The sequence below is a fragment of the Epinephelus fuscoguttatus genome, linkage group LG8 (assembly GCF_011397635.1).
Source record: "Epinephelus fuscoguttatus linkage group LG8, E.fuscoguttatus.final_Chr_v1".
NCBI classification, from domain to species: Eukaryota; Metazoa; Chordata; class Actinopteri; order Perciformes; family Serranidae; genus Epinephelus; species Epinephelus fuscoguttatus.
In genome coordinates, this window is record NC_064759.1 from 3,585,189 (window position 1) to 3,600,342 (window position 15,154).

A 15,154-nucleotide genomic window follows, 5' to 3' on the forward strand; every position below is an offset into this window, starting at 1 on the left:
TCTCCACTGAAAATAATTCACTCAGTGTCCTTACTGAATGTGACACGAGAGAATGTCAGTGACAAAATCAGTTTGATTGCATTGTTTTCTACTGAAATGACCTAACTGGCTGCGAGGCTGAACTTCAGACCTGAACTTTTTCAGACATTTGTACTTTTTCTCCCCATTGTTAACTCTGAATTTGTGAAGTTGAATTGAGGGCTTATCTACTCAATACTTTCTTATTACACTACAAAACCCAAAATAAGGTGGCAGCCATCTTGTATGTCATTTCCAGTAAATATCACAATATAAAAAATGTTTTCAATCAAAAAGTACAAACGCTTAGAAGACAGCACGTACTTGCCCGTCTTCTAAGTGTCTTCAGTCTGATCTCGAGTGCACTGATCGCTACATGGTGTGTTTGTGTCATGTAACAGGACTATCAGTTGTTTTTAGACTCAAAAAGCAGAGGGTTATTTCATCAGAATGGTCGATCACTTCAGCTGATGCATCAAGCACAAATCAAACATTACACTAAAATCAGACACATGTCGTTCCTCATATAACAAAGAGCTGCAGCTCAGTCACCAAAGCAAAGTTAAAACTTGTGGCCCACACAGATAATTGACTGCTAAAAACTGTTCGGCATTTTTTCTCAACCAAGGAAACATTTAACGAGTCTTCCTGCACTTAACAGGCCATTTCCTTTCCTCAGGGTAAATATATGTTTAAGTGGAAAAACAAGTGAGCTTTTGTGTGTCTGACTCTCAGATATCATCACTTCCTGTGTCTCAGGAAAGAGCTTTCAGACAGCGATTGTTTGGAAGAACTAATGAACGATAAACAGCCTTCGAGGAGCTGCGTGCAGGCTGATGAGCGCTGTGTGAGAGGCGTCAGACAGCGAGGAGAGAACAGACGGGCTGAACGTGTAACTACAGTCTGACTCATCCTCAGCAGGAAACACAAAAACACCACACTGACCTTGTAGTATCCAGTCTTTGCAAAAACCTGCAGGTTTCCATCTCCAGTCATCAGCGAGCCGTAGTTAGAGCCTCTCTGGAGACAGACACAGGGTCAGAGTGTGTGTGTGTGTGTGTGTGTGTGTGTGTGTGTGTGTGTGTGTGTGTGTGTGTGTGTGGGCAAGAGTGCTTGACCACTGACAAATCAAAGTGCTCATATTGCAGGGAACAAAAGAGACGCAATTACAGAATGAAATAAGGATAATGACTGTGAGAGCACATCACAAGCTCTAGTAGCCTCTGAGTGTGTGTGTGTGTGTGTGTGTGCTGACCAGTGACAGTGTGATCCTGCTGCCACTGCGCAGCACTTTGTCCAAATTACTCATCTGGATGTCATCCCATGAAATCCTCCAGAGCTGAGCCACCAGCTCCTTCTCCAACTTCATCCTCCTGCAGACACACAGACACACACACAGACACACACACACACACACACACACACACACACAGGTCACAGACTGGCTGTTTACTGCTGAACACTCTGACGAATCTGGAGGAGGCTGTGGGTTAAATAATTAAACACCAGAGACCGAGCTACTGAAGCATTTGAATAGGGTGAATTTGAGGCAGAAGACAGGGCATGTTGACTCATCATATTAAACTGCCACCTTTTACAAACCATAAGAAGGTGCTTCGAGTTGCCTTAACAGAACAATAAAGGTGAGTTACTGACACACTTCCCTAAAGCTGGAAGAGAGAAAAAGAAGAAGAACAGTCAAACGCAGCTGAGGCTGATGGATCGGCGGTTTGACGTGGCATCTGCAGTGATGCGCGCACTGTTGTGGTGAAGAGGGAGCTGAGCCAGAAGGCGAAGCTTTCGATTTACTGGTCCATCTCCATCCTAACCCTCACCTATGGTCACGAGCTCTGGGTAGTGACTGAAACAACGAGATCTTGAAAACAAGCGGCTGAAATGAGTTTTCTCTGTGGGGAGTCTGGGCTCAGCCTTAGAGATAGGAGGAGGAGCTCAGACATCCAGAGGGAACTCGGAGTAGAGCCGCTGCTCCTTCGCATTGAAAGGGGTCAGTTGAGGTGGTTCAACATCTGATCAGGATCCTCCTGGACGCCTCCTGTTGGAGGTGTTCTGGGCACATCCCACTGGTAGGAGGTCCCGGGGCAGACCCAGAACACACTGGAGGGATTACATATCTCATCTGGCCTGGGAACACCTCAGGGTCCTCCAGTAGGAACTGGAAAGTGTTGCTGGGGAGAGGGACGTCTGGGGTGCTTTGCTTGGCCTGCTGCCCCCACGACCCGGCTTTGGATAAGCGGTTGAAAAATGGATGAATGGATAAGAATAAGACTCAAAATATGAATAAGAAGCCCAAGAAGGCCTTTGAGATTGTATTTTTCGTCTGAAATTGTCACATGCCTAAAAAGAAATATGAGTCCGAAACCTTAGTTCATCATTGAAGCTTTCAGAACAGGTTCAATTTCCTGTGTCCATCCTTCTTTGGAGACGTTTGACCAAGAATCACTGAAGAAAATGTCTCAAATCCGAGTCCGGTCTATGCACCAATCCCTAGAAACACGCCTGCACACACCTGACCTGTGTGGAGCTGCTGCGTCTGGCCCCTGGCCTCCTGTCAATTTGCAAAAGTGGCCCCTGGGCAAAGCAAGTTGAGCTTCCCTGATGTTGACTGTTTTAAACTTTAAACATAAACAGTCTAAATTTGTACTTCCTGTTAAAAGGTTTTACAGTGTGTGTGAATGACATCAACTGACAGGAAGTAAGTATGGACCCAAGTCGTTGCCTAGCAATGTAATTACAGTGACACGGTCGTTAAAGACACAAAGTGCTGCTACAGAGCTGTTACAGATGTTCCCCAACTGCAGCGATGGTGCAGAGATGCTGAGAAACAGAAGACCTGGAAACACTGATCAATCAGAGCAGCGTTTCAGACAGAGGGTGAACACAGGTACATTCAGGCTGACAGTATGAGACCAATAGTGAGTGTGAGTGTGAGTGTTTAGAACATTAAAGCGTGTAAACATGTTCCAGTAGACTTAAATACAAGTATGAGTATGGGACCTTTAAAGATGTGCTAGAAAGTACTGAGAGACTGACCTGTAGATGAAGACGGTGATGGTGAGGGTCATCAGGAAGATGAAGAAGACCACGATGGAAACCATCTGGTGGATGGTGATCGTCTCTGTCAGAGAGAAAGAAACTATTCAGAGACACTCAGATTTATTACACTGAAAATACGACATACAGACAGCCATGAATGAATATGTAGGACGAGTTGGGATTTTCGGAGTGAGGTTGTATGAGGTACTTTTCCATAGTCAGTGTATCACCTACCTACAGTAGTGAATAGTGGTAGAGCAGTTCAGTGAGCTAAAATGACGAGAGCATAGAAACTGAGGCTGTTAACAGCTTCCACATGGGAACAGACTGTTTGACATGAAAGTGGTGAGAATGTTCCCAATATAGTGAACACTAAAGCCTAGTTCACATTACACGATTTTCACCAAGATGTCGACGTCGCAGAGGATCTTGAGAGCCACCCTGGGTCGGAGGCGAGTCGGCAGATAGTCTGCCACGATGAGTCCTCATGTGTGAACAAGCCTACGAGCAAGTCGCCCCCTCGTCTGTGACTGGGACTGGATATCTGGCATGCTAGAAAACTGGAGAAGTGTGACACGACTGACAAAGAGCATCAGCCAGTGAGAGGCGGGATACGTCCCACGTCAGCATGCAGGAGGATGGAAGAAATGTGAGGAGGACAAGCTGCAGGGTTGCCAGGTCTGCTTATTAGCCGCGACTTTGGGCTTGTTTCTGAAGTGGAGTTGCTTATTTGGGCTTGCTCTCTAAACATCACCTTCCTCTCTATACATATCCGTCTAATAAGTTATTTAAACGCATGATAGTTGCTTCTTTTGGGCTTGTTTCCATAGCCCTGGTTGCTTGTTTCTCTCCCAAGATCTGGCAACACTGACAAGCCGGCAAGCAACAACAACAATGGCAGCGTCCACAGGATCACGGGGAGCACGTACTGTTTGGACCCAGGCCCTGGAGGCAGATCTGATTCAACACTGGGAAGAATATCCGGTAACACTTCATAAGACAGCCCACGTTTTAGAGTGTACCTCTTGCCCACTTTCCCGGGAGTTAGCGAATAACTCATACATCCCCGGGAGTTAGGGTATAACTCCCAGGGAAGTATGTGGTAAGTGACCGGGAGGAGTTATACCCTAACTCCCGGGGAAGTACGTATATGCCAAGTGACCGCGTCGTTATATGGTAAGTGACTGGGAGGAATTATGCTCTAACTCCCGGGAAAGTGGGCGAGAGGTACACTCTAAAACACAGGCTGTCTTATGAAGTGTTACCGAATATCCATGTCTTTACAATGTGTCGTCTCCAAGTTTGGTGACATCACCGTGTTATCTGGGGCTCTGTCGGCGAGGGCTCAGTGGAGAAATCTTGTGGTGTGCACACACAGATCATAAAGCAGTTGGCGAGACTCCCGATGACAGAAATACACATTGCCAGTTATGAACACTCAAAAGTTTACGATAGTTTCCGTGACGCAAAATCAGGGTGAAAATTGTGTAATGTGAACTAGGCTTTAGGTGGTTAAAGTATGTTTTATACCTGCCCCTGTCCACAGCAGTACATTGCTTTGCTTCTGTGGCAGTACTCCAGCCTGCTTCTCCCTTTTCCGGTCCTCAGCCGGAAAAGGGTGGATTGCCCACTCCAGGTCGGGGTGGAGGTCCTGCCTCAGGTGGAGGAGTTTAAGTATCTCGTGATCTTGTTTACGAGTGAGGGTAGGATGGAGCGGGAGATTGACAGGTGGATTGGGGCGGCGTCAGCAGTGATGCAGGCGCTTAACCGGTCCATTTTGGTGAAAAGGGAGCTTAGCCAGAAAGCAAAGCTCTCGATTTACCGGTCGATCTACGTTCCAATCCTCACCTATGGTCACGAGCTCTGGGTAGTGACTGAAAGAATGAGATTGCGAGTACAAGCGGCCGAAATGAGTTTCCTCCGCAGGGTGTCTGGGCTCAGCCTTAGAGATAGGGTGAGGAGCTCAGACATCCGGGAGGGACTCGGAGTTGAGCTGCTGCTCCTCCACATCGAGAGGAGCCAGTTGAGGTGGTTCGGGCATCTGGTAAAGATGCCTCCCCCCTTGGGAGGTGTTTTGGGCATGTCCAACCAGGAGGAGACCTCGGGGCCGCCCCAGGACACGCTGGAGGGGTTACATCGCCCGGCTGGCCTGGGAACGCCTCGGGGTTCCCTCGGAAGAGCTGACGGAGGTGGCTGGGGAGAGGACTGTCTGGGCCTCTTTGCTGAGACTGCTGCCCCCGCGACCCAGATAAGCGGAGGACGACGAGACGACGACGAGACCTTTTTTCTATGATGAAAATGAGACAATGACGTACTAAAAATAGATCTTGGTAATAAAAACTAAGATGAAATCTGTGTTTCGTTTTCGTTGACGAGACGCAATGAAAATGTTAGTGGTGGACTATTGGACGTTGAAAGCTGAGAACAGCCGTGCTTATAATTATTTTCAAATGCAGCATGAGTGACAGGCTGGTAAACTCCAGTAAATAGTCTGCACCAGGATGTTTCAGTAGCCAGCAGAAACAGTCAGAGCGGAGCAGCGTCAGCTGTTGGTGAGAGTTGTGAGCTGTAGCTCAGCAGTAAATAATCAGCCGTGTGAGTCTGACTGTGGATGGTGGAGCTGCTGAATGGATTTGTGGAGTTTGTTAGTTGCAGCAGTGGCTGTTAGCAGCTAGCTCCGCTCGCAGCCAGCAGCCGCCGGACTTCACAGCTTCACCCTGCAGGACTCCACTCAGTCTGGACTGCAGAAGACTAAATCTAAAATAGCTGTCAAAATGAACACAGACTGGGAGTGTGCTGACTGACATGTACTGGAGATAATACACTGACAGTGGATAAGTCCCTCATACAACCACACATCAAAATATCTGAGCTACTCCTTTACTGCACAGTGTTGGGGGAGATGCAGGAGAGCTCAGGGCTCACAGAAAACAACTGAACTGAAACTAAATAACACCATGTGTGACTACAGTAAACTCCACTGACTTGCGAGGCAGATTGGGTTGTCGTTCTTGAAGCCACAGACGGGGATATCAGGAGGACGAACTCCACCCAGCCAGTGCAGCGTTGTTCCTGGTATGGCCGTCAGCTGCTCCTCTGAACTGTTGTACACCAAAACGATCTGGAATAAAACAAGATGATACACAGGGAAGGTGTTCCTGTCAGTCAAACGCATAGACTGTATAATGAAGAGAGATGACAAGACAGAAGTGAAGCCAAAACATCTGGATGGCCCCCTGGTGGCTGGCTGCAGTATAGGTCATAAACCACGCCTCCTCCATATTGGCGGACATGAACCAAACTAAACAATCAAATTACACGTCAGATAAATATTTCCTTCAGATGGTTTCTGTCGTTTCCACGCTGATGTTTGTTCATGTGTTCATGTTTTTCTGATAAATTTGGTTTTAATTTGATGCTATAAAAACAGGGTTCTACACCATGATTGACAGCTGTGTGTGTCAATCGGTGTGCTCATGATCAGTGACGCTGATTGTGATTGGCCACACAGGAGGAAACTTGACACTATGGAGATCTTTACTGCACAGACTCTGGCTCAAAATGATGTCACCAGTGTGCGATGGCAGCAGCTGCATCTGGGATATTTTGGCTTTATTAGGTGGGAGGAAGTGGAGACGCATCGTCCATCTTTATAAACAGTCTACAGTCAAACTATATGCAAACAATACATCCCTAATAACTGTAATATATATGTGTACATATATATTTAAATGAAACTGAATGTTCACCTGGAAGGTGCTGGTGTTGGTGTCCATCATGTCCCACAGAGCGAAGTCCGTCTCTCTGTCTCCGTTCTCATCCAGGTGGACGAGTCCCGTCACACCTGACGAACATGAATGAACACACAGAGTTTAAACATGGTGATGTTCACTTTGGTTTTATCAGACAAGAAAATTTGTGTATGAGGCTCACAGCTTTAGCACTCTGTCATTTCAAACATGAGTTTCACATCTCACAGAAAACCATTAAATGTGCAGCACCAGACTGAGTGTGCGTGGCATTGCTGTGTGCATGAAGATGAAGCATAATAAAATCAGGAGCGAGACAGAGCTCGTAATAAAGATCCAGACGACTCCACCAACAGCTTCCATTAAAAATAACCAATATGAACAGAGAGAGACGGAAAGATGAGATTCATTGTCAGAAATCATTATTTTCTCTGTCAGTGTTTTTCTCTGCAGCGACGACAGTAATAAAATAACTGAACTGATCTGAGATCATTCAGCTGTGAAGTAACTAATAACATTAGTGGTCTGAACTGAAGGTTCAAAGATCTGAATGATATCAGCCCTGTCGTCAGAAGAAAATGTTGGTTTGTACATTTCTGTAGACCATGAATACTGTACACTGCATTTGTATGTTTCATATGTATCACATCAGCGTCTCTTACGTGATGTAGTATATGAGCTAACTTGTCATCAGGGGGTGGAGGGGATGGTGGATGGTGCGTCACTGAGGTGAGATGCCTGCCAAGCTGCAGAGTGCCGTTCAAGTCCAACAAACAACACAGGTTGTGATTAAACGAGTCATTGCTATTTTTCCTGCGGCTTTTAGGCATCTGACGTGGCTGTGTTTTGGCAACCCATCTGTGTGTTTCCTGTCAGCATAGTGCCATGAAATGTTGTGTTTTTTATTGACACATTGCTGCTTTCCAGCGGGGATTGTGTCTCCAAAACTGCATGGTCTGTTCCTGACCATAACCAGGAAGTTTTAGTGCCTAAACTTTACCACACGTTAACCACAGCAGTGTGAAAGCCTTCTGCTACATAATGATGTACAAATGTAACGTATCCCTGGTTTGCAGAAATGTACAATGCCAACATTTTTTCTGCCGACTGCTGATGGTTGAGGGTTTTGTTTTAATGCTGGTTTCTTCCTCTTCCAGTTCGTCACAGAGAGAACGGTGTCACTTTTTCATGAACCACATAAACCTGGCAGCTTTAGTTATCTTAGCTGTTAAGGTTTTTGCTTTGAAAACATATTAAGATTTTATAAAGTTTGTTTTATTATAAGTTGAATTCCCCAAAAGTTTATACAAGTACAGCTGAAATGATAAGACAATTAATCAAGTGGTCGTTTGACAGAAAATTAATGTAAAACTATTTTGATGGTTGATGGTCATTTTTCTCGAAAATACATTTCATGGTTCCAGCTTCACAAACTTTTGTTTTTACTGTTAATACCTGTAATGTGTTAGTAATAATGTAAAGGATTTTTCTAAAAAGCTGTGGCAGCTGCGGCAGAAACATCGCCTTCATATATTGGGACGCCTTCGTATAACCAGGGCAGCTGCTGGCCATTTGGGTGCTGCGTCGTGTTCACTGAAACTATCTTCAACGTAAGTCAAACTGTGTTGTGTCTGAGAGGGCCTTAACTGTGAGAGTTAATGCAATATATATAGTTATGATTGATGATGATGATGGAGATGATGATAATACTGGTCTGTTTTGGTGCCCCCTCTGACACTGGTCCCCTACGCACGGCGTGTGCCCTTAGCAGCGGCGCTGAGTATAACAGTAACAGTAAAGTTATACTTTAACTATGCAGACTTTTACTGAAGAAACATTTTCAACTTGTAGCGGAGTATTTTTACTGTGTGGTATTAGTACTGTTACTGTACTGTAAAGGACCTAAGGCTGGTTGCACAAAACACCGTAAGCAAAGTTTTTTCTGTAAGGGAAATTTCGGTTTATTTCTACCTGTCTCCTATCGTCCTAAATTTGTTTCAAGTGACTAGTGACATAAAAATAATAGTTAGCATGTTAGCCGTTAGCCTAGATACAGCCGGGGCGCATAGTAGCGTCAGACAGGTTGAAATAAACTGAAATTTCCCTTTAAGGTTTCCTCAAAATAATATCGGTTGCACAAAACACTCTTAAGTACTCCTTAAGGTTTCCTTAAAATGTTAAATTAAAAATGTTTAATTAATGTTTAAAATGTTTAATTAATCAAGTATTTATGGTATTCTTCTTGTCTTGATTTTATACTTAAGGAATCCCTTAATTGTTGGACAAAAGACCTTAACGACCAAAGCAAGGTTTAAAAAAAAATTAAGGTATCCCTGACTCTATCTTAACTGCAACGTGACTGAGTTTATGGTGATGAATGAAAAACATAACACACCCTGAGCAGAGTGTACTGTGACCAGGAGAACCTGATGGATACACTTTTGATTTTAATTTTCGTTGATTCTTCCTGCAGTCCTTTCCTGTTTTTGGGATCAAATTTACTTTGTAGTTTGTTCTTTCTATGATTGTATTCCTCCAGAAGTTTAATCTTCTCCTCCATTTTTTCACGATCTAACTATGAGCCAACTTTGTGAGATGATAACAGGCGTCACAAGCGTGAGTCCAAACCAACAAACAATCTCCATGGAAACTTTTACAGCTGTAAAATCTCTTTCAATGCAGTAAATGAGTTAAAGTTTCTCCTGAACTAAGGAAACATTTTAAAGGAATCTGTGCAACTGTGTAAGTCCTTCTGCTAAGGAGAAATTAAGCCTTAAGTGTCATACATAAGGAGAAAACTTAAGGTGTTTTGTGCAACCGGTCCCTGAATACTTTCCTCCATCACTGTATGATACTGAAAGTATTATTTTTATAAGAGGCAATGAATCAGTTAAATCTGTAATTGTTTCTTTCTTTTCTCTGCATGCAGATGAGTTTTCGCAGTCTGATGAAAATTCTGCACATTACAGTTTTGGTTAAGATAATTTAAAAACCTTTTAAAACTCTATATACAGTGAGAGAGAAGAGAGGAGGAGAGGAGGGGTCGACTGCACCTCTCTGATTTGTGGTTGACAAAAAACAAAAAATAGCCCTAAGAGGTTAATTACAGTCAATTAGCAGTTAAGCGGTGACAGTGTGTGTGCGGGTGTGTGTGTGTGTGTGTGTGTGTGTGTGTGTGGGGGGGGGGGGGGGTGGCTATCAAGACCTGTGCGACTCATCTCCATAGAAACAAGGCAGTTAGAGATCAGGAGCGAACAGGCGGTGATTGGTCACACATGAGGACGAATGAAGCAAACAAGTAATAAAACAGAAAAACGTCAGCACCAAACACAGCCGACTTATTACTCACCATAAAACAGAATAACGGCTAATCATTGCATTGTGTAAATCATATGAAATAAACTGATCCAGTGTGACTGTAAATTACGTTAAAGTAAAATGAAAGGACGTTCTTCTCGTTGTGTTTGTGCTCACTGGCAGACAGCTTTACGGTGCCGACAGCAGCTCAATAAAATGCAGGTTTTATATTAAATATCTATCTTTTTCTTGTGCACAAAGTTTTTATTGTTTGGCTTTGATCATATTATGGTTTTACCAGGTGTTTTATTTCTGCAGTGAGGCCAGGTTATGTTGGGACATAATATGCGTCACGCACACATCCTCGTCTGCTTGCAATAAATTGTTAGAGTTTAACTTTGCTTTCATTTTTTCAGGAAATAAATAAACCACCACCAACACACAGAAACAACTGAAACTGTGCGGAGGTGAAGAGAGCTTTTCAACAGAGGGAACATGTAGCTTCATTTCAAGTGTATAATGACTATTAAATAAATGATCTGTTAAGAACATTAAGCAGAATCATCAAAATTGTGTCATTAGTGAGTTATTCACACATTGATTTTGCAACTCAGACTGCAGCAGTTCTCATTTTCATGGCCTGCGTCCACGTTACGTAAGTAGCAAATGTACTTGCATCCATCTTTGCACCCACGGCCGTGTAGGTCCTAAAATGATGGACACCATCCTCCGACTCATCAGGAGCATGCTCAGATGTTGCCAGGAGGTCACACACGTACACAGGGGCCAAACAAACACACACACATACACACACACACACACACACACACACACACTACTGAGTCACATGATGAGTTGGATCAGTCTGTGATTTCAGTTTTTTACTCTGATTTTCGGTGTGATTTTGAACCCAGCCCTCAGTGGGTTAATGAGTTTGGTTTCCAGTGACTGTTGTTACGTCATTTTGTTCTCATACAAGATAGCACTTCCAACACTTCAGGAGGATCCTGATCAGATGCCCGATATGGGGTATGGGGATCATAGAACAACAGTCATGTGAAAATTAAACTAATTTTAAATATGCCACTGATGTTGTTTTTAAGGGAAAATGATTGAATAAAATTATCAAAATATACAATTTTTTGAGAGTCATATTTAGTTAAATTAATTGTTATATTTATCAAGCAATAAAAAAATCCATAGAATAATCACTGAATTACTTTAGTTGTAATCAAAAAATTAATTGTTAGAATAATTGAGAAAAAATAATCAATAGGTGAGCCGAAAAGTTTTGGGGGAAACAAGTTTTTCACAGCACAGTGCTGACGATCAAAAATGTTTATAAATGTAAAATTCACAGTATTAGCTGGTTTTGTTTTGATGATAAGGTGAAGGCTGATGTCAGGAGGGGGCGGGGTCAGAGTGTCAGGAGGGGGCGGGGTCAAAGAGTCATATAATGAGGTGCTGAGCGGCGGTCAGCTGTCTTTATGTCCCTGGATGACATTTTAGAGACGTGCGTTTTCGACAGGGGGCTGCGTTCCTGCAGCTGAAATGTCACCAGCTTATTATAGTCATAAATATATCCTGACCACACACACACACACACACACACACACACACACACTGAAGCATGAAGTCGTTTTTATTGACCTGTGTGAGTTTTATGTGTTCCTGGTAAGTGATGCATTGCTTTCCAGGAATGAGGGTGTGTGTGTGTGTGTGTGTGTTTGGACAAAAGACGAGACACGGTTTGTGTTTTTATTACAACAGAAACAATAAATTATTCATGTGATTCTTTGACTTTCACCAGCAAACAGAGAAAAAACATCAACATGTAAAAACTCTGACATTCAATTATCTGCACCTGCAGCACAGTTTTGTTGCTTATTTCATTTTTTTTTAAACGCTATTTTTGACATATGTATCTTCAGGGGTTTGAGGCGTTGCAGGCGGTGACTCACTGACATGGTTCTCTACTGGTCAGATGCAGTTCATTCTTAGTGGACTGCTTGTAAACCAACTTCCAGAATAAAGTATGTGAATATACATAACCATTAAAAAGATTGTAATCAGCTGTCACACCAAATGTCTTTGGCCCCAAAATAAGAATTAAATAATTCAAACTTCCATTTAGTCAATGTCTCAACAGCACTGAATATAAAAACACTCCACGGCAAGTAAAAAAAATGAAGTTTAAATATGAAAAGTAAAAATACGATGCTGGAAAATGCCCCTGTGACGGTTATTTTATATTATATTATTACACGGCTCTATTAAATGCTGTATTCTGATTGGTCAGTTGCGGCATTCAGCGGTCTGATATTACTGTGTAATGACCGCTGCTAGTAGCAACGGTCATTACACACAGTTGCTATGTAGCCCAGCGTTGCTAGGGATGCTGCCCTGCAACACTGCAGCTGTCAAACAACTTCCGAGGGAAGAAACAAACAGAAGTGGCTGATTTTAACATTTCTTTTAACTTATTTGGAGAGTAGCTACAAGGATTTTGAGGAATGGGATGCCGCTGAAGAATAAGAATACGGACTTTCTCTGCCAAAAACAAAAGAACACGGATTTGAATACACACTCGGCAGTCATGCTTAATGACATTTTATGTGAGTTTTATGCCTCGGTTCAGTCCACTAAGCCTGGGTGAGTACAAAACTTTCACCAAAAGTTGTCGAATCCGGTCGGTTTTAATGCACTTCGCGGAGGCAGACAACATTATAAACTGATAATTTACTCAGGGGAATAACTATTCCCCTGTCGGGAGTTATTTTCCCAGTATTCACCGGCTCATTATACATTATCCCTTACGTACTCAAGCAGCAACCTCTGACGCAGTGGCATTAGGAAGTTACGACAGGCCCAGTACACTCTATCATGCATGTATTGTCTTGACACACATAGACACCTGACATTAGACAACATCAGCAAACACATTACCCAGCATTCATCACTGCCTGTCTGACAAAAATATCAAACAAAGTGAGAAATTAATTATTTAACTGAACCATTTTCAAGGTGGCAGTCTAAATCACCTGCAAGAGCCCGCTCTCTCCACGGGCCCCACCATTGCAGGGGCCCCAGTGTAATTGCACTGCCTGCACTGTCAATATTTACGCCCCTGCTCTGAAGCTACAAAAAGTGAAGCCAACACAGAAGTTCCAAAAACTGCAGTGCCTCAAATGACCACCTGAGGTTGGCTCCAACACAGAGTCCATCCCCACTGAACCCTCATGTTAAAAAGTCCAACTTTACAGCAGAAATAAACATGGTACCAAAAACGGTTTGGGTCTCTGTAGCTGATTCTTCGTGAATTTTTATATAACTGACCTGTGTAAAGGTTGAGTGTGTAGGATTCAGTGACGTCTAGCAGTGAGGCTGCAGAGCTGATACTTCTAATGTGTGCCAAGTGTGTAGAAGAACAGTGGCGACAGTGGCTGATGTGAAAACACAACACGCAAAAATGCTGATGACCCTACTCTGAAGGAGGGTTCTGTTTGTCTGTTCTGGGCTTCTGTAGAAACAACATGGTGGACTCAGTGACAAGACGACCTGCTCTATGCATATATAAACGGCTCATTCTAAGGTAAGGAAAACACAGTTTTTATTTTCAGGTGATAATACACAAATAAAAATGTAGTTATGACTATTATATTGCATTAAATTCTTCACACTGGACCTTTGAATTTTATTACAGCTTAAAGTTAGGGATGCTTGATTTTGAAATTCTGGGCCAATACCTATGTTTTTATATTGTTGTTTATTTTGTCTTTGTTGTTATTTATTCCCCCCTTTGTTCCACCGAAACAAAGAAATCAACACCATAAAAAATAACTAAATTCAAATGTCCAAATCTATGTAACAACCTTTAATTTAATATCTAAAAAACCTGCTCAAAAGCCTTTTTACTTTATATAATATATCATAATACCCTTGCTAATGTCTATTTTATTCATTCATTCATTTTCCGGGGCTCCGGGGGGCTGGAGCCTATCCCAGCTGACATCGGGTGAGAGGCAGGGTTCACCCTGGACAGGTCACCAGACTATCACAGGGCTGACACATAGAGACAGACAACCATTCACACTCACATTCACACCTACGGACAATTTAGAGTCACCAATTAACCTGCATGTCTTTGGACTGTGGGAGGAAGCTGGAGCACCTGGAGGAAACCCACGCTGACACAGGGAGAACATGCAAACTCTGCAAACACAGAGGGGCTCCCTCACCCCGGGATTTGAACCAGAAACCCTCTTGCTGTGAGGCGACCATGCTAACCACTGCAGCACCGTACTGTGAAAACATCAAAAAACACCTCCCTCAAACAGCTGTATTTATTCAAGTTTCTAGACTACGTTTTACAAGATTACATCTGAACACATCATGAGGTTATAATTTACCTTTGCCTAATACTCATTTTTACTAAAAACAGGTGAACACATCATAATGTAACTCAATACAACCTCTGTCAGCTGTTAATTTTGGCTCCTAGCTGCTAACAGCTAACAGCTAACATTTATTAGCTCTCCTGCTTCTTTTTGCATCAAGGCAGCATTAGAAAAATAAAGTATGAGCTGTGCAGGGAGCCAAGAGGAAAACTTGAACCTGTTTTACTTGTACTTCATTTCATCAACCTGTATCTTTAACCCTGCAGGAGAGGATGGTTTGTATTTAATACGATGGATAAAAGTCCGACTGAGGAGGCTGCTGCTGCTCACCAATGATTTTGTAGCTGTCTTGAAAATGTTCCTTGGATACATTGCGCTCTGACGCCCTGCAGATTCACACACTGAATTAATCTGAAAACATTGATTAACCTCTAAAAACTTGTTATGCATTTACAAATGTGTCCCTGTGTGCTCCCTGCTCACACTACAGATTGATTAGCACTCACATTTGTGCCCTCCCGAGTACTTGCGTGTGTTTCCTGACTTCCAAAGTTAATTGAGCACGAGTGAGTCAGTGAAAGGAGCCAAAGTAAAGCTGGTTCCTGCAGACGGATCTCAGCGAGGGAGAGGAGAACAATC

General features: G+C 43.1%; 1 protein-coding gene across 1 annotated transcript in view; it reads right to left on the reverse strand.

Annotated features, from left to right (window-relative positions):
* LOC125893451 (atrial natriuretic peptide receptor 1-like) overlaps positions 1-15,154 on the reverse strand; it is a 79,668-nt gene that overhangs the window by 24,284 nt on the left and 40,230 nt on the right. The window contains exons 5-9 of the mRNA XM_049584154.1: positions 6,822-6,916; positions 6,058-6,193; positions 3,070-3,154; positions 1,274-1,391; positions 964-1,038 (exon numbers count right to left, since the gene is read on the reverse strand). Of these exons, the coding sequence (XP_049440111.1) occupies positions 964-1,038; positions 1,274-1,391; positions 3,070-3,154; positions 6,058-6,193; positions 6,822-6,916 (509 nt within the window). The remainder of the gene's footprint in view (positions 1-963; positions 1,039-1,273; positions 1,392-3,069; positions 3,155-6,057; positions 6,194-6,821; positions 6,917-15,154) is intronic.